The 20,838-nt window shown below is 35.3% G+C and overlaps 1 protein-coding gene across 6 annotated transcripts in view; it reads left to right on the top strand.

Moving 5' to 3' along the window:
- KHDRBS2 (KH RNA binding domain containing, signal transduction associated 2) overlaps positions 1 to 20,838 on the top strand; it is a 491,072-nt gene that overhangs the window by 152,603 nt on the left and 317,631 nt on the right. For all 6 annotated transcript variants that reach the window (XR_013999024.1, XR_013999025.1, XM_081140338.1 and 3 more), the window contains exon 3: positions 8,554 to 8,670. Coding sequence is in view for 4 of the 6 variants with exons in the window: in XM_081140338.1 (XP_080996464.1) it covers positions 8,554 to 8,670 (117 nt within the window). In the remaining 2 variants the exon portion in view is untranslated. The remainder of the gene's footprint in view (positions 1 to 8,553; positions 8,671 to 20,838) is intronic.

Raw genomic sequence — 20,838 nt, 5'->3', positions numbered from 1 at the left:
ATTTATAGGAAATGTGCGGAGTAGGCAAATCTGTAGGACCAGGAAGGGTAGTGGTGGCTTAGATCTGGAGGTGGGATGGGGGTAACTGCTGATGGGTACAGAGTTTCTTCCACAGAGGACTTAAATGTTTTAAGATTAGATTCCGGCAATGGTTGCATGGCCCTGTGAATCTATGAAAGAATGAATCATGTACTTTTAATGGGTGATTTTATGAATTATATCTTCATAAATTACATATTAATAAATATGTTTAAAATAGTCAGACACTTTTTGAAGGGGATGTGTCATATAATAAGGACTGGGCAGACATGGCAATTTTTATTTATTTATTTTAATCTTCACCCAAGGATATTTTTTCCATTGCTTTTCAGAGAGAGGGGAAGGGAGAGGGAGAGACAGAAACATCGATCTGATAGAGACACATCGATTGGTTGCCTCCCACACGAGCCCGGCCCAGGACTGGGGATTGAGTCTGCAACCGAAGTACATGCCCTTGGCTGGAATCAAACCCGGGACCCTTCAGTCTGCGGGCTGATGCTCTAACCACTGAGCCAAACCTGCTAGGGCCAGACATGGAAATTTTAAATTTATCAGCAGGACTCCTAAGGCAGTCTTTAGTTTGTACAGTGTTCATTGCCCTAAAGGAGTCATGCCCAAGCAGAAGAGTCACTGAGTTTAATATATCATGTTTCTGGTATAAGAAGCTTCCTTTCAAATATGTGGTAACTGTAACATTTTCTAATACCACTAAAGGAGTATGATGGAAGGACATGAAATTTGGATTTCCTGTTTTCCTTTTTAACAGATCCATCAGTGTCAGTGGAGGATTTCAGAAAAGCAGGTGGGAATACTACCTGTATTTGGGTGTGAAGTAAACCATGTAATCTGCTCATAGTACCAAATCCTTTAAGTAATGCTGATCAAATTGATGGTATTTAAATGAGCTAATAAAAAATTAACTTTTTACTTTACTACTGAATTAATACATAACCTTAGGGCATTAGGCATATTATTTTAGAGTTGTTGGAACTATTCATATTGTATACAGTAAACTACTAAACAATACGATATTTGATTTTTAAATAGCCTAAACCTTGAAAAAACTAGATACCATCCAGGAAACAGAAAAGCACTTGGTTATTTAAAAACGTTTCAGGTGGAAATAAATGTATATATAGAATGTAAGCTCAGTAGAGTCAAGGAACTTTGTTTCCTGTGTTTCTATATCCCTGGAGTAGAGCAATGCCTGGCACAGAGTAGAAGCTCAGTAAGCACTTGAATGATTATGTTCTTATCAAACATAAGCTCCTGTATTGATTTCATGACATTGTGTAGAGGGCGAGGTCCTGTAAAGAAAAACATCTCGAATTTGGATATGTAAACACAGGTTACAGGAGTCTTATGTGACATTTAGATAAAATATTTACTTTAGAAATTCAGGATTCCATCTGATGGCAACACTGTGGTTTATTTGAATAAATAGAAAATTATAAAATATAAGAATATAGCTGATATTAAAGTGTTATTTTTGTGACTCTTTAAAGGCCCAAGAAATATCTGTGAAGTATTAAAAGTGCAAAGATGCAGACAAAAAAGAGATTATGTGCTTACATGTTACTGTATGGAGTAAGCATTCAATCATCTATCTCTACCAATGACTCCATGGCAATATTGTCTATGATGGTATACTAGAAAGATTTTTATTTAGACAGTTGTTCATGCTGAACAAATTAGGGTTCATGTTTGAGATGTGGTTTTAACTACGATTAGGGCTGTTTGTTGATACTTTTCACATAATAATAGTGTTTTAAATTAATCTTTTCAAATAAAAATAATGAGCTTGGAGAAAGTGCCCTTCAAGTTGTATAATATGGCAAAACATGTGGCTCAGAGACACTGAGGGATGTTCCACATAGGATGAAAAACATTTAAAGCATGACCAAGGGGTCTTTAGTTGTCTGTGGAAACAAAATGTGATTTGCACACAAATATGCTGAAACATGGTAAAGAATTATTTGTAGCAAAATGAATGGGACATGAATGGTGTAAGTGTTTACATGATTAAATTCATGTCGAATCGTTTTTATCAGCATATTCTTGTGTGTGTGTTTTTTGCTATTTCTGTAAAACACAAACCATCTGTAAAATACAGTGTGACTTTAACATAGACCATGTTATTTTAAAACTTCAGAAGCAAATATGGAATAAGCACAAGATGTACCCAATCAACACATTTTAATGGACCTGCTTTTTTTTTTTACTTGTCATAAATAGATTCTTCTCCAATTTTGTATGCTTACTTCAAAATTTAAATACATCCTTTTGATGAGAGCCATCCCAAGTGGGAATTTTGGATCTTACGGCAAGCAAAAGTAATTTTCCTTTTATATTTTTGGTATGCTTTTCTATTTAAACTCTTTTAGTTCATATATGCATTGACATTTACTGTTTTATTTATGAGTGTTCCTCAAGTTTCTCTCCTGAGCTTTCTATTCTAATGCTTCTCCTTTAGCAATTTCAGGACTTTACGTAGCACCCTATGTAGAAAATTGCTAGGCCTGTACATTCATCTTAATTTTCTCTCTCAATGACTATTCATACATGGCTGCTGGATTTTTTCATAGGGAGGACATCTCAAATTGAATATATCCCAAATTTCCTCTAAGACGTTTGTTATTGTCTTTCACAGTTTTACTAATGTACAATATATTTTCAATCCTCTAGGTATAGAATATATTTTGATTGCTAATTCATTCTACCCTCCTTATATTCACCAATTCAATTAATTGTCAAGTCTTGATGCATTTTGATAGTCTTTCATCTTGTCTTCTATTTTTTTGCGACCAACATTCTACTTTATGCTCCCATTATTATTATCAGGGTTACACCAAACAACTTCTGACTGACTCTCCCATTTTTATTTCTCCCCAAATCCACTGTGTGCTTTTCATTCTCCCCATTTTTATGCGCCTGCCTTTTCCATGCCCAGTTCCCGCCTCCCTGTTCAAGGGTCAGCAAAAATATCAAACATCCTGCTTTCCCGTGTGGAAACCAATTTTTTCTTTCTTTGATTTCTCATGACACTTAATTTTTATTTCTGTTATGACACATAAGCTTTTGTTGTTTTTTGAAATTTTAACAATTTACATGCACTCCCTTTTTTGTTTCACAGCGGTGTAAGTTTCCTGAAAGAAGGGTTTCTGTCTGGTTCACTTGGTATCCCCCATACATTTTACAAACTCTGGGCTAAAACATTGTGTTTAGTGAGTAACTGAATTGATTCCATCCTTGATTGTATATTAATTTATTTTTTGAATAAAATTTAGTTTATGACAATATATTAATATATTTAATGGCTAATTCTAAAACATTTTGATTTTCCCCATTTTCTTGATTACCCATCATTGTTAATTTTGTTATATTGAAAGTGGTTTTCTTTGACAGAGTCCCCTATAAATTCCAAATGATATTATTTAATTCTACAGACATAGCTTGATATCTTTACAATTAAATAAAACTTAATCCCTTGTTCTTTGATGATTGCTGAGATGAGAACCTGAAGTATTGTCTTTTCGTGTCTATTTATACAAGAAGAATATTTTTTTGCTCTGCAACAGTGGTCTCACTTTGAACATTGTGCCCAAGATTGCTTTACTTTGTTTTAATAGCAACAAACAGAAGAGTACAGTACTAAATGTTGATTTAACGTTGAGTTCCCAAAGTGCAGAACAGAAGCTCTTTGAATTCCCAGTGACCAAGAAAAGGCTTCATCTCCAAATCAGGAAAAGGATGGAAATGAAGATAGGGTTCCAGTACTATCAGATATGAGGACAAGACAGATTTTAGGATCAGGAAATGAGGGAGTTCAAGTCCAGTTGTGTCATATGAAAAAGGAAGAATGAGAGGAGGCCAGCACCAGAGACCATCACGGATTCTTCACAGGTGGCCCTAGTGGTCACACTGCCCTTTTATCACAAAGCAGATGTAACCCTAGTGCCCCACACAGAGAGATAAGTGTAGGTGAATTGCCTCTCCTACTGGAGAAGAAACAGAGTAGCTGGAATTAGTTTATAAACATATGACCAGAAGAATCCTACATGTAAAAAGAAAAGTTTTATTTCATATACATATTGATGAAATATTATTCAGCATGAAGACGTATATTCATCATGAGGAAATAGTGAAATGGGAGATTATAGATAAGATATTCTGGGGTGTCCTATACTTAAAGAATGAATTTGTAAATTTTGAAATATGTATACCGAGTATTAGTGAAGTTTATTTTCACCTAATTTTAAACTATTCTTGGATTTTCTCTGTTAAAAATGTCTCTGAAATATATTTCTTAAAATGCCCCTATTTTGGTAAACCTTACTTTGTCACAAATTATGTTTTGCTGCTTTACAAACCCACTGAAATACGTTCTTGGTTAATATACTCAACACAATTCAAATATTTGCTTTTAGAAAAACATCTAAACTCTGATTAAAATTGCTTGAAAGTCTTTCCGAATGTAAAAGTTATTACAAAACAACAGCTCAGAACTTCAGCATAAATGGATTTGACATATAAATCTAATTTTCTTAAACCGTGGATAAAATACTTTCAAATTATTTGACAATATTTAACATACTGAAAGCACGACCATCTTCACTGAAACAGGCTGAGACTCTTAAACAAATGGAATGGTTTTCGGTCCTGTCTGTGAGCCCTGCCTGCGCTCAGGTGCTCAGGTCTGCACCGTCTGCCCACCGTGGGAACCGAAACCCAGGCGCTCTGCTGTGCGCATGCGCGGAGGACCAAGCCCCACATCAGCCAGGCCCTGCACGAGCTTGGGGACCTCTGCTTTTCCTTGATGCATCCAGCTCCCTCCCTTTCCCTTCGCCTTGTTGTCAGTAAGCCTCTTCTTCTGAATCTGCTTCACCTTCTCTCTTGATTTTTTGGGGGAAGGGGGCAGAGAGAACACCTTAACCCCTGACTGGAATAGCCCTCAACTTCTGCTTCTGAATGTCTTGGCTATTTTTAGACTTGCACCTTTTCATATGACATTTAGAACCAGTTGGTAAACCGATTCAAATTCTATTGTGATTGTAATTAGAGTTGTATCGAAATATGCAACCTGTAGATGTAACTGAGAATACTAGAAACCTATGCAACAGTAAGCCTTCCAATTCATGCACATGGCGTGGCTCTCAATTTGTTTATATTCATTTTATGGCTTTGTTAGTATATTTTATATATTCTCCATAAAGGCTGTGAACATACATAACTAAATTTATTCATTTATTCAAGTCTTTTTAATTTTTTTTACCGCTGTCCTAGATAATATCTCCTAATTTCTTTTTCTAATTAGATATATACACTTGATTTTTATATTGACTGTGTATAAAACACCTTGTTAAACTAGTTGCTAACTCTAATAAATGTTCTGAAATTACCTGAAGCTTTTTATGTACATAATTGTATAAACTATAAATGGCATTTGTTTTTTACTTTCTAACACTTAACACATTTACCTTATTCAGTGATTTGCACAATCAGTGTTGAATAGAACACCAAGAATACACATATTTACTTTGTTTTTTGGTGTTATTTTACTAATTAAGTATACTGTTCTTACTGGTTTTTAGTAGAAACTTATTGGGTTAAGAAAGCTTTTTTTTTTTCACTTTTCAGACAATGTTAGTTTTTATAATGATTAAATTTGAATTTTATGAAATTACTTTTCTGTTTAAATAAAATGTTAGCCATTGTGTTCATTAATTTTTAATAAGTGAATTACAATTGGGTGTTATAAATCTTAAACTACCTGTGTACCTGTGATAAAGACAACTCAAACATCATGTGGTTGTTGTTTTTTTGTATATACGACAGGCCTTGGTTATGCTACTATTTTCTGGAACAGGTTTTGTTTCATGAGTGGATTTAGTCTATAAGTTCTCTTTTCTGATTTGGTTTTAGTATCAAGATTATACTGGCTTACCAAAGTGAGTTATGGGCAATTTCTAAACTTCTTTCTCTGGAATAGTCTACATAGATTGGAATGATCTATTTCTTAAAGATCTAGTGAGATTCCTTTGTACAACTGCTTGGGACTGGTATTTCATTGTGGGACATTTCATTATGATATATATTAAAAATATTTATGCGAATTTTCAACTTTCTAATTTATTTTTTCTCCATTCTTCATTGAAGTACAGTTTACATACAGAGAAATACACAGTTGTTAAGTGTGGAGCTTGATGAGTTTTTGACAAAAATATACAATGCCTTCAATAAAATAGAGAACAGTTCCATCACCCGACATTTCCTTCATGCCACTTTCCAGCCAGTTCAACCTCAGCTTAAGTTCTCAACAGGCAACTGCTCTTATGAATTCTAACACCATATATTACTTTTGCCTCTAGAATTTTGTATTAATGTAATTTAACATGAGGAACTCTTCCATATCTGGCCCTTTCATGGAAAATAATGTCTGTGAGATACATTTATGCTCTTGTGTCAATCAGTGGCTAATTCCTTTCTGTTTACATATAAACTTGTTGATCGACTCTCCTTGGGTGGGCACTGGTTTATTAATTTAAAGGTGATTGGGAGTAAAACGTCATATGCATTCTTGCACATGTCATTCTGTGAACATATGCTTTTAGTTCTCTTGGTTAAATACGTATAGAATTGCTAGGTCAGAGTGGAGCTTTATGTTTAAATTAATAAATAACTGCCAATCTTCTTTCCAAAGTAGTTGTATCATTTTAAACTGCCAGTGGTGATTGCTCTAAGAGTTCCACATTCTCATCAACATTTGGTCTTTTTTTTTGGTTCTAGCAATTCTGATGTACATGTGTGTGTTTAATTATCAAGTTGATGGAGTTCTTTATAGATTCTAGATACTAGTCATTTTTCAGGTGTATGCATGGGGAGCATTTTTTCCCAGCCTGTGGCTTGTCTGTTTAACTTTTTAATGGTTTCTGGATCAGCAAAAGTTTTAGTGAGTGCTCTTTGCTTCCCATTTAAGCAACCTTTCCCAGCTTGTTTGAAATAGCATTCTTGTATAGTTTCTCCCTAGAATCCTTAGAATTTTAGCTTTTATGGTTAGATCTATGATAGATCTCCAAACAAGGTTTGCCTAAATGTGAGTGAGGTAAGGCATACATTTTTGTTTTTGTTTTTTGCTTATGAATATCCAGTTGTTATAGCACCACTTGTTAAAAACACTTTACTTTTCAAATTCATTGCTTTGACAGTTCTGTTGAAAATCGATTGACCATTTAAGTGTAGTCTGTCTGAACTTTATACTGTTCAATTTATCTGTTTGCCTATAGACACAACCCACACTCCAGTAGAATACTGAATAAATGTGGTGAGAGCAGACTGCTTTATTTTTATCCTGAAATTAGGGGAAAATCATTGTTTATTTACCATTAAGTATGGCATATTTCTTAATGTGGCACCATGGATTTTTTTTAAATATGTGCTTTTAAAATTGATTTTAGAGAGAGGAAGAGAGAGGGAGAGAGAGATAGAAACATCAGTGACAGAGAGTCATCGATCGATTGCCTCCTGCATGTGCCCTGACCAAGAATCGAACCCTGACTTCCCGGTTCATAGGTCGATGCTCAACCACTGAACCACGCTGGCCGGGCTCCATGGATTTTTTTTTAAAAGTGAAAAATTCTGATTTAGAAGGCACTTACTTAATTTTATTTATCTTTGTCCTTCATGCCCCAACATATTTTTTGATGCATTCTAAGCCCTGTGTGTTTCTTAAATTAATCAAAGATTATCTGAGAGATTTGGTTCGATAATGTTCCTTGTAGTAGATAACAATAGACTCTGATAAGTGCTCTTAATTCACCTGCTTTTAACTTTGTTTCAGAATGAATGAACAAATTGGAGAGATCCCACCTCCATCCCCTGCCCAGAATTTTCCACATAGACAAACCCTTTTGTATATATTCTCTATCAGCAGTGTTTTAAAAGTTTCTTTATGTGCCCAAATCCTTTATTTTCTGATCCTAAAAACAACTCTTTAACACAAACAATGTAAGATGGAGAAAAATTGAATCTCTTTTTTCTCATTCATGAAATTTACAATAGAATATTATGCTTAAGAAACATGAATATTAAACTTTAAACATCAACTTTAAATATTAACTTTTGAAAGTTCGGAAGTGCATAGACATGTTAAAATCATTTATTTCAAATCTGATTAGTAAAATACTGCCTTTAGAAACTTGGTAAACTTTAGTGCTTCTTCCTACTTTCTTAATAAGTGATTTATTTGATATAGTTAATGATAAGATTAACATATTATTAATTTTGGTATTCATGTAGGAAGGGGTATCTCTTTTTAAAATAGATCCCAGATTAGAGGTCTGAAATAGTTGTGTGTGTGTGTGTGTGTGTGTGTGTGGTGTGGTGTGTGTATATGTATGGCATCACTCTCTTCTCAATGGTAAAGTTTGAAAAACCCATAACCCATCAATTATTTTTGGTACAAATTATTCTTCTTCTCTGCCTTAAAACCAACATCTTATTGATTTTGTTTCCTAGTTCAATTTTGTGGGGAAATTGCTTGGACCAAGAGGAAACTCCTTGAAGAGGCTACAGGAAGAAACGGGTGCTAAAATGTCTATCCTGGGCAAAGGATCAATGAGAGACAAAGCAAAGGTACTGAACTTTGAAATTGATATTTAACACATACAGAAGGTCGCCTGTACACTGATAGCCAAATTTACAAGCACCTCTCAACTGCTCTCCTACCATTTCCTGTGAGTTTCACCTTGTACCACTCGCTTGCACTTTCCAATGTCTCCTCTATTTTCATAAAAATCAATTACCGGCCTCTTTTCCCCCACAAAACATGTAATTCTGTGTTTTTATTTTTTTTATCCTTGGTGTAGGTTGTGATAAAATGTTTTCACTTTTTGAGTGTCTTTTATAGGATGTGCCTAAATGTCTATGTCTATTTTCTTTAATTCCCTATTGTATCCCTTTTCTTTCTTCTACTGTGTCACCTAATCTTGTTCATTTTATCTCTCTGCTCAATTTCACTTTGATCTTTTTACCTGAAGCAATTTTAAATACTTACCTGCCAGTCTAAGTGTTCCACTTTTACTTTGAAATGTTTCAATGATATTAAACAACTCACCTGACCCCACAAGAACAATAGGCTACGAAATATATCAACTTTGATGTTTGAAATGATTTATTTCACACCTGAGCTTCATCATTTTTCCTTTTTATAAAATGATAGCTATTTTCTGTGTGTCAGAATTTAACATTTTGGACAATAACTATTTCTAGGGACTTATTCCTAAAGGATCTTTTAAAATTGATTGAGAAATGGCGGACGTTTTCTGGTATTATCATTTGACTAGGCCATACTTTTCTGATTTGCTGTGTTACCATGGATAATAAAGTGTTCAAACATTTTTTTTTTTTATGACTATGGGAATTACTTAGACAATTGCTTAGGAATTCTGTCTTCAAATTATTCATGGAACATCTTAACTGAAGAAATTTATAGTGAGAAATGTCACAGAACTGATGCATGTTGCATACGTGAAATATTTTACCTTAATTGTAATAAGTCTGTATGTGGAGTTTGAGGCCGGCTGTCTGTATGAGTGCTGTTTTTAGAATAGATCAAGAGTCAATTATGTGAATTGCAAAAGGGATGCTTCTTACTAGTCTTTTATTTTGAGTAACTTTTGGTTACTCTATACTGTATATAATTTCAAAGGTAGCTACATTCTTGTCAATTCTCCTGCCTGCAGTTTCTCTGAATACACCTAGAAGAAATAATAAAAGTATTTAAGAGATGGTAACACCAGTATCCAGTCATGAGATAAGCTTTTACCCTCTGCCAAAAACCTATTTAGATTTTCTATATAGGAGGACAGATTTACACTGTAATCTATATCTGTACTTTCATACATTCTTTAATATTGTTGTTGTTATATGTTCTCCAGATAACTCACAGTTTTACAATATAAACTTTGTGTTGTGTGCTTTTAATCTCTGACATATTCTTTAAGATTTAGATCAGACATCATCTCCCCAGCAGGGCTTTCCTGAACAACTATAACAGGCTAATTACTCTCTTTTTATGTCACATATTTTACTGAAATTTTCTGTTTTTCTCACTAAACTGTAAGCACCCATGAGCTAGAGAAATGTCCTCGTCAGTTTTGCCAACCCAGAGGGATTCGGATAGTCTCTTCATATCTTTTCAAGCAGATGGGAGTATATTTTTTATTCACATGTACTTGTACATTTTTTCCTATTCATAAAATTTTAAATTGGATTCCTTTTCCCTGTGAGCATGTTAGGTACCAGCATGAGTATTTGAAAATTTAGTATGAAACAAATATGCTTCTATTAAGTTTCTATTAAGTTTAATTTACTGATGGTACCTGTTATTTAAATCCTATGTCTCATTGATTACTTTTTGGTGATTCATCATGTTTGGTTATGCTTTGACTATTTTCGTTGTTCTTCTGCAAAGTAAAAACATTTAATAACAGCAATAATGACAAGGTATTACACTATAAATACATTTTTTAGAATTGAGATAAAACCTTAACTGCAAAGCATGTTGGACACACAGTTGAAGTAAAAGTACAGGCATGAACATGAAAAAGTTTACCTTAGCAAACACTTGATTGTAAAATAAAAATTAATCCTTGGTAAATGATAGATTACTATGCTGCTACTTGCCTCTCTGCAATGTGACCTGAACAGGAAGGAAGATTTTATATGATTTTATCTTTCTCACCTATAAGTAAAACTCATCAGATTTGGCAATGGAAGTGTGTGTGTGTATCTGTCTATGGGCAGCCACACAGCATAGATTTGTGCATTAATTGAAGTGGTTACTAAACATCCTGTGTGCCATTCACAGTTGTAGTTGACAGGTATACATATGACAAAAATGGTTTTCCTCTTGGAGTTTACATCCCAGTGGGAGAAGCAGACAGTAAGTAAGTGAATAAATACATTTTATACTTCTAGGAATTGATAACTGTTATGGATTAACATAAAACAGAGGATGGGAAAACAGATTAATGGTGGTGGGAGCAATATTTTGATACAATGATTAAGTAGGACTCTGGGTAATGAAAAGGAACTGACCACAGGAAAAAAAAAAAGACGAGAGACAGGATTCCAAGTGTGATGATTCTAGGGAGAATCTGAATTTTTATCTGTTACCATACCTGTATAGCTGTTATGGCAACAGCGGCCGTATCTTTGTTTATAATGATACGTGTTCCCATTTAGCGACCACCTGGTTTCTTTGCTCACCTTTAGAGCAAAACTCACTAAAAGTGTTATTTGCAATCAGTTGCTCTTATCCATTCTTTATTGTTTTCTGCCCCAGTCCTCATGACTGAGGACTGCCTCTTCCAGCCCTGTGAGCCCGGGGCTTAGTCTTCAGACTTCTTTCTTCCCTTTGTGACCTCATACCATTATATGCATGTATGTATGTATGTAGTTAGGCATGTAAATATGCATATGCATGTGTATGTATATGAATGAACTATATATATATTAGATATTTAACTACATATATGGTATTTATATAGCTACCTATACATAAAGTAAATATCAGCACACATATAGAGAAAGTGAGAGTAAACCAAAGTATTAGAAGAGAGAGAGATAGAAGGATTTAAAGAAATATCTTTGTCAACTTTTAGGGCCTCAGTGACCACAATATGAGCCATGTAGTCTTAAGATTAAACGATATCTCCTGTTTTTGATTTTTGTTTGTTCAAAAGGAAATCTTATTGTCAGAGGAAATGAAAAACAGCTTGTAATAAATTGAATGGTGTTTGGTAGCTCTAGCCTACAAAAGTTAGTGGTGTTTGTTTGAAGTTTATGTCAGCAGGTATTAAGGAGCTCAGTACACAATTGCAAGGCTGTTTCACACATTGTACTCAATACATACATACAGACAGACACACATACATACATAAACAAATGACCCACTGAAGCATACCAGGCACTCCTTGTGCACCTGCAGCCAAAGCCTGGGTCAGCAGCCTGCTCTGCAGTCCCATAGTCTGGTGTCTTTGTAGGCAAACTTGTTTAACAGCCTTGTTTGTAATTACTGGGTTATCTCACCTTTCTAGGAAATAATGCAGATTGCTTTTCTGTGTCAGATATGCGGTTGGGGTGCTACACAATGTATGTCATAAACTCGATCTTTACCTTATGATGGGAGAGATATTTGGAATAGTTTTCTAAGTCAGGACCAAATAACTGCAAAAATATTTCGTAAATATTTTCTGTGTGTCCAACTGTAGATTAAATATTATGTGGTATAGAAAATAAGAATTAGACATGACTCAAGCCCTCACAGAACTTAAACAGCCTGATCTGTTTATTACTTTGTTTGAAAAAAAGGTAAGAAATTATCAATTATTTGAATTAGTAGGTGCAAGAATGAGACACTCATTTGGTTTTGGTTTTGTAGGTCTAATAAGACTTTTTAATCCTTAGAAAAATATGAAGTTTAATATTTGTTATAAGATCATTATAAAATTAACTGCATAATATAGAAAATAGCTCTAGTGGTGTAGTGCCGTAAGAAGATTATAATAAGTTTATTGTTTTTATTTGTGTGTGTGTGATTTTGACAGTGGTGCATAAACATTCCTTTTTATTTTGTTACAATTGGCCAATAACTCTACATGCAAAGGCAGAAAACAGAAACAAGATAAAATGCAGTAGTATCCAAGATAACACCAGTAGCAAAATCATACCTTATACTTATGGTTTCATTCCCGTGGTCAGAACCCAGGATGTGTGGGCTCCTATTCAACCTAAAACCAACTAGGAATTCTTGAACAGAAGCTAACTTTTCTATTGTGTTGATAAAAGGTATTTTTAGAAAATCTAGAAAGTAAAATATACAGTCCATTTGCAGTATATGAAAATACCTGTGGAACTGAACTGGCGGTTCAGAAATTTCTTTAACATCTGCGTTCTTCATGCACCATATGGCCAGCTGGTTCTAAACAACCAGCACCTGCCAGCTTCACTAGCAGCAGCTTCTGAGGGTTCTTCGGGGGTAACTTACTGTAGCCTCAGATACAGTGGTGCTATTTTTGGTGATGCGTGTGGCAAAGATGGTGAAGGAGAACAGAGGAAACAGTGTTCTACAGCCTTATCTTTGAAAAGAGTGAGGGACAAACATATTATGTCCAAGAAAGCAAGGTTAGAGAGATGAGAGAAAATCAGACAAGGGCTGATCACACCCAGGTAAGAGTGAGAAAACAGCAGGAAATCATAAAAGCAGATTTCTTGTATATCAATTTATCTATTGTCCTTAAATGGAAATCACAAATGGCCATGTTGCACATAAATTACGTTTGTAATGAAAAGTATTTTGGCACGCCTATTAATAAGCTTGGTTGCAAATATGGCATGAGGTCTTGAAACATATGAGTTAAATATATGTTCAAAGTAAAGAAAAAAAAGAAAGTAAAGTGCTGTTTGGTAGTGTTTTATTTGAAAATGTGTGATCATTCTCAAGGCAAGTCTTTGTCTCTTTGATGTGCTAATAACAAGTGCAGTTTCTATTTCATAATATGTCATGTATTTGGTGATGGCAACTACAGTAAATCCTTTCTGATTCCATGGCAAGATTGATTTTCATCAACAATAAAATGAGCTAAAAATCTTCAAAGTAATGCGGCTGCCTGGTGGGCAATGCGAGTGTGAACCCCGCACCCGTCATCCTTTCTCATTTGGCTTCTGGGCTGTGCCTCACATCAAACAGCCTGGTGGCCTCTCAAATCCTGAAGGGCGAGGCCCTGCTCACTGCTTGTCAGTCAGGCTGGGACTGGTTACATAGACTCCTGTTTCAACTTTTTAATACCCCCGACAACAAAGCCATTTGTAATCCCACAAAATCAAGAGCCTAGACACTCTGTAATTTTAGCTGTGTCCCTGACAAACCGCCCAGTAGATCAACATTTTTCTCTCAACTTCCATTTGCAGAAAAGAATGGCTAGCCCCTCTTGACGTCCAGAGACAGAGAAATGAGCATAATGCTTTGCTTAAATATCACTTGAATTTGTGAAGAGCAAGGAGTGTACCATAAATTACAGATAGGTGGGCGTTTACTTTTGATTCATTTACTGCATCCTTCTGTTTCCCTGATCCAAATTCTGAGAAATGTTACAGTAACATTAAAACATCCACCTGAACAGAAGCGCATGTTATTAGGAACATTTTGTTATAAATATATAACTTGTGAGGACACAGTGAAACCTCTGTTTCCATGGTGAACCAATACAAGATTATTTCAACCTATGATATATTTGGACTCCAAGTGACCAAACCATCAAAATGTTAAGTTTGAGTTGAAGAGTGAAATATATCAGAATGTTAATGAGAAATAATTTTTCACATGAGCATCTTCAGCCCTTTTCTGCATAAATAGTGATTCGCTGTAATGTGCTTTGACCTTATATTGAAAAAAAAACCCGAAAAAGCATAAATCTATTCATGCTCAATGCTCCATAAGCTTTAATGACAGAGCATGAGGTAGCAATGTTTTATGTATTGTGAATCAGTTATACTTTATGTTAAATCATTAATTTTCTCTAGTCAGATTTTATTCACAGGTAGACAAATGGATTTTAATTTTTGTAATTAAGACCTACTGTTTGGAAACTTTCAAGAACCTATGTCTCATCCATACACCCAGGATTACGTACAAAAAATCTATCTCACAGCATGTTGGGAATTTTTATTTATTAAGCTATTAAAAATCCAATATAAGAAAACAGAAATTTCTAAACATTTCACATTTTATAAATCAGAATTATAATGGATTTCTTTTTTTAACCACTGAGGAAGCCTATATGTTTTTGTCCTGAGCTGTAATTGGTCACCTAAAATATTACAACCAGAATTCAAATGAGATATAACCAATATAGAAAGAGACCAGATATGTCTTGGAAATATTGAAATTCTACATTCTGTGACAGTTTGAAAGAAGCCTGCAAATTCTTTCACTTTCTTTTAAAGATAGATGAGTAGGGTCTAATTCCCTTCCCCTGAAATCTGGATGTTTCAGTGACTTGCTTGTACAGACTACAGAGGAGGTGTTGCTTCATTTCTAAGCTTAGGTTGGAAGCCACAGTGCACCTTCTGCCTCATTTGCAAGAACACTGTCTTTTGGAGCTCCAAGCTGCCGTGCAGGGATTCTGACAATCCTGAGCTGTCCCCTGGGAGGGTGTCAAAGTTATATGGGGAGGCCTTGTACATATGTACCAGTGGGAAGTCCCAGTGGGGCCCAGCCTTTGAGTCACCTCAGTCCAAGCATTACACATGCAAGTAAAGAACTCTTCAGATGATAGCAGCCTTTAGCCATTTGACCGATTAGGGACTGTTTGAGTCTTCCTGTCTGTAGCACCAGGCTCAGGGAGCAGATACAAGTTATTACCATTGTACTCTGTCTAAATCCCTCACCCACAGAATTCATACACAATAATAAAATGGTTATTTTAGGCAACTAAGTTTGGCATGGTTAGTTATGCAACACTAAATAACTGGAACACATTCTTATTACTATATATGTATATATAGATTTAAAGGATACTCAACATTGTTTACGATTTTCCAAATACTAGATTTGTTCTCTTGCATTTCTACTGCCCTCTCATGTCAATTACTACAGACTTAAATAATCTTGGGGGGTTTGCGATTTATGTTTTATGTTTTGTGTTATTGTTTTATTACACACAACTTATTTTCAGTTTGTTTATGCCTGTTTTCAAATCAAGTGATTGAAGCACCTGACAAAGTTTTATTTCAGAGTTTCCAGTAATAGAAAAGGCTTTCAAGAAAGGCAATTCGAAGATGTCTTCTTGGCAGAGGCATTTGATGAGACACAGACCCCCAGAATAGAATGTTCTAGTTAAAAAGTATTAGACTAATTATAAAGCTGGTTTAAGGTCTTTGTACCTTTGACTGTCTGGTTTAATGTCACATGACTCAAGGTTAATGGTGTAGGTAATTCTAATTTCTTTGTAAGGCTTCTTAATTTTACTACAACCTAAAAAAGCAAGAGCTCCGGCACTTTTTCAGGGATGCTAGATGGATCCCAGAAGGGGAAGGATATTGCACCATATAGAAAGTAGCAGACCACGATTGAGACAGTTTTGTGTTTTTTCTCAGTCCCTCTTTTTGATCAAGTTGGATTGCTGAAGATTTGTCTGAGCCAAATAAGGGACCATATGGCATTTTTTTGCTAAGACATGAGCTGAATTTGTTGCTTTATAAGTTTCCTTCCCTCCTTCCTTCCTTCCTTCCTTCCTTCCTTCCTTCCTTCCTTCCTTCCTTCCTTCCTTCCTTCCATACTCACCCCAGGATATTTTCTACATTACTTTTCAGAGAGAGTGGAAAGGGGAGAGAGAGGAGGAGAGAGAGGGAGAGGGAGAGAGAGATCAATTGGGTGCCTCCCACAAGAGCCCCAACCAGGGCCGGGGACTGAGCCTGCAACCGAGGCACATGCCCTTAGCTGGAATCAAACCCAGGACCCATCAGTCCTCTAGCAGACACTCTAACTGCTGAGCCAAACCTGCTGGGGCTATAAGCCATTTCTTATATTTCTTATAGATGGTAAAACTTAGATATGGGATCAAGTTATACAATACACAGACCATCAAGATTAGCTGCAATATCCATATTCATTGTCATTATTTCTTTTTTTTTACGAGTTTCCTATATTAGGGAATAATTTCTTAGCAGAATCTTAAGGTGATTCAATTTAGTGGTATCTATTTATATATTATTAATATATTTTATATTAAAATTACATATTTATTGACATATCTCTCTCACTACGTATTTTTAAGAATATTATTTGCTTAATTTTTTTTACCTTGGATCCTGTCTTTGCTTTGCTCACACATGCAGTAACCAAGGCAATTGACGCATCTGAATGTGTCATTACTCTAATGGACTTGGGTATTACAAAGAAGCATTTCCTAAATGGCTTTACTTTGCTTGTTGTAAGACATAACACATTTTTTAATTTTATGAGTAATTTCAATGTCAAATCAAGTGAGAAAGGTTATCTAAAAAGTTAAATAATAATGATATTTAGTCTCTTAGAAAATACTTTGTTGAAAAACTTGTTGTTGCTGTTGTGTATGTTTTTAGAAAGATGCCATTAAATGCTTGCTTTAAATGGCTGAAACTTGACCCCAATTTAAGCTATGTTCTTTGAAGAGAAACTTGGAAAACTTGTTCTAGCACAGCTTGGGGAATTTAGAGATCCTAGCATTTGGGTAGTTAAGAGGATAATGGGCCCACAGTGGGACTGCTAAAGAGAAAACCCTACACTTAACACAAGCGCACTCTCAGCACTAATTTGGATTCTGAATTTCATTAGTTGTTGTGATGTTTACCTGATTTCGTATTGTGTTTCTTCCTTATTAGGTAATTTCACTAGTCATTTAAAAGTTGAATGGCAGTTTTCTCAGCCATATGTGTCTGAATCACTCCTTAGCTGCATACCTGAAAATTTGTTTGAGCTCTTGACAACCCTTGATAGAAAGTAGAGGGGTCTGCATTGATGCTGAACAGAGCCCACAGGAAGGCTGGGAGTTACCAGCTCCTCTGGCTAATGAATGATAACGTTACTGACTTCACGTTTGCTTTCTGTGAGCATTGGTTCACCGAGAGCGAAATCAAAATGACTAAGGAAAATGAAATGCCCAGGATACAAATGAAATTGTATATATTTTGCTACGAACACAATCGATTGCCCTACTTGACATTTTGCAGCCAGGACAACGCTGTTGCTCTTCCAGGAAGGTACTCACCGGGCGTTTGCTGCGAGCTGTGCCCACAACTGCCCAGTGCTGCTTGTCAGCAGAGCTTCATCTGTCCGGGAGCAAGATACCAAATGTCACTGCAGAAGGCAGTTTTATGTATTTTTTAATTGACATCTAAATATCAGAAATCAGCTAGACTTCAGAGGTATATAATTGTTAACACCTACAATTCTAGCATCATTATGGGGTAAAAAAAAAGGGAAACAAAATGTAGTCCTTGATTCCAAGAACTTGGAATGTCCTCAAATGCCTCAGTGTTCACATTTCTAAGCTGCTTTCTGCTTCCTTTTTCTCAATAATAGGCTTACTATTTTCTCTTCCTTTTATAAGTTTCGCATGTTTTGAAAAATATTTTATTTTTATCATTTGGCACTGGGAATGTCTTTCCCAGGCTTTCTTAATTTTCACCTATCTACTGTTAAAATAACTTAAAACTAAAGTAATTTAAAATCAGAGTTATATTTCCAGTGTTTGAAGACTGACTCTCATTTCTATTTTATTGAGTATTACTAGAATGCATGAGCAATGTTTACTTCTTTAGCAGCGCCACCAATATCATATTTATTTAAATAAAACTCAACCAAGTCAATAGTCACCCCGATAAATCCAGGAGCATAAACAATGAAAAATAAGATGGTGAGCAGTCAACTGAACAGACATATCCTACCTTCTGTTGAGTTAATATTTTCAGGATTTCAATTCTATATATTTTAGATTTAAAAGTTTTATTCACACTTTATTTAATAATAATAGTAACAGTAATAATCTGAAAGAAAGTATGTGGAAACTTCTGTTGTGGTTATCATTTTTCTTAAAGAATCTAGCATAATATGAACAAAACAATATGATGGTTTTTTGGCAACCCTCTGGCTTTAACATAGTAATCTGGCACATAATAATTAAACTTGGGCAACCTCTACTATGATGAGGATGCTTGTGTGGTTGTTGGTTTTCATTCAGTTGATCAGAGGCATAACGTGTGTTTCCAAATTATACACATACACAGGCACATTCTTACACTGGCTTATACAATTTTACAGTTGGCAGAGAAGGTGAAGCTATCAGTTTAATTCATTCATTTTTAGAGCAAAAATATAGTGTTGCCAAAGAGACAGTAATTTGCTTGTGATTACTGGGAAATTGCTAAGAAATATTTAATTATCAGATGTAAGAAAGAAAACAAACCTGAAGGCCAGCCAGTTGCATGAAAATATCTTCCTTTAACTAGCAGATTTAGTATCAAGGAACCATAACATTAGGAGACAGACTTCACTAGGTTTTCCCTTAATGTTACTTAAACTATTGCATCCAAGATTAATAAATAGAAAATGGAAGAAAATTGTTTTAAATAACATAAAATTACCTATAGCTATAGAAGATTGAGCTGACCACGATTCTTCGGCGTGATCTGGCCTCCGTAAAATTGAGGAGTTTATTATAATTTGTGTATGGAAATGTCTTGATCCATCCATCCTTCTGTTTCATAGACGGTGAGCACTGTGGATGGCAGAGGGGGACTAGCACCCTGTGCCGGGCTGCCTGTGTCAGCAGCCAGGACACTGGGCTTTGGCAGCTGCTGCACTTAGTGACAACACAGGCAGAGAAGTGAGGTGACCACTTCGCAACGCTAGCCCCGTCCTCAGGTCCTTGGGAAAACTGAGGGCAGCGCAGGCTCCTCTGGGAGTCTTCCACTCGAGAGCCCTTTCCTTTTCAGGAAAAGAAAGCTTTCCTCAATTCTTCATCTCTATGTAGTTTTATAGGCTAGAAAACTGATCACTGTATTCTTCACTGCACATGTAATAATCTTTCTTCTACATTGCTATAAATTATTATTAAAATTATAAGCCAAAAATGTGAATTTAGTGCAGGTATTTTCCCTCTAACCATTGGTTTTATTAAAACCACCGGGGCCAGATCATTACTTTTTTTTTGTTTTGTTTTGGCCTCACTTGTATTAGGGAATAACTTACATATATGAAAATCTACCATTTTAAAGTTTACAGCCATATGTATCACCACAGTCAAGATAAAGGATACTTCTCTCACCCCAACATTTCCTTTGGGCCTCACGCTAAGCCTGGTCCCTGGGGACCGCTGGTCTGCTTTCTGTTGCTCTCATCTAGCCTTTTTCTAGAATTTCATAAACTGACCTACGCAGTATGTAGTCTTCCTCCTGCATTCTCTCGCTTTCCACGATGTTCTGAGGGTTGTCCATGTTGAACTCTCAGTAGTTTGTTCTGTTACGTCTCTGAGACGTTGCCATTGTGTGGGTCCACCACAATTTGTTCAGCATTCTTCCTTTGATGGTAATTTATGTTGTTTCCAGTTTTGCCCACTATGAGTAAGGCTGCTTTGACGATTCACATACAGGGGTGGACAAAAGCAGGTTTACAGTTGTAATACAAATAAATAATAATAGAAGAATAAACTCTGTTTCAGGCTACTTACAACTGTAAACCTACGTTTGCCCACCCTGTATGTCTTTGTATTGATATGTGATTTCACTATAGAGAATTTTGAAATCATTCATCAAAACTTAAAGCACAGGGACATTTATACCATCTTTTTCATTAAGAGAATAAATATATTTATCACAGGACTGTACACGTTTTAGATAGTTAGAAAGACGGACTCCTAATGTGTTGTTGTATATTTACTCTCTGACTTTTGGTAGGGTTTAATTGACATTAGTAACATTTATTAGTTCTTTGAATGACTCTTTTATTACTTATTCATTTTTCATTCTGCAAATAATCATTTCTAAATCAAGTTTCGGGAGAACATTTTTCCAGCAATGCTCTAAATTAGAATCCCAGAGTTTAGAAGCGAACTGGAGATTCGGATTCCCTAGTCACAGAGATTAGATTTGTTAGATAAATGAAGCCATCTGCATCAATTTAAATAGTTCTACCAAATTGATTCATGAAGTGTCTAATATTTCCATGTAATTAGCAGTGGCATTTTCAAAACGCTATAA

This window comes from Miniopterus schreibersii (assembly GCF_964146895.1).
Source record: "Miniopterus schreibersii genome assembly, chromosome: 6".
Taxonomy (NCBI): Eukaryota; Metazoa; Chordata; class Mammalia; order Chiroptera; family Miniopteridae; genus Miniopterus; species Miniopterus schreibersii.
The sequence above is the reverse complement of the archived record's forward strand: the minus strand, read 5'-3'. Positions and strand labels throughout refer to the sequence as shown.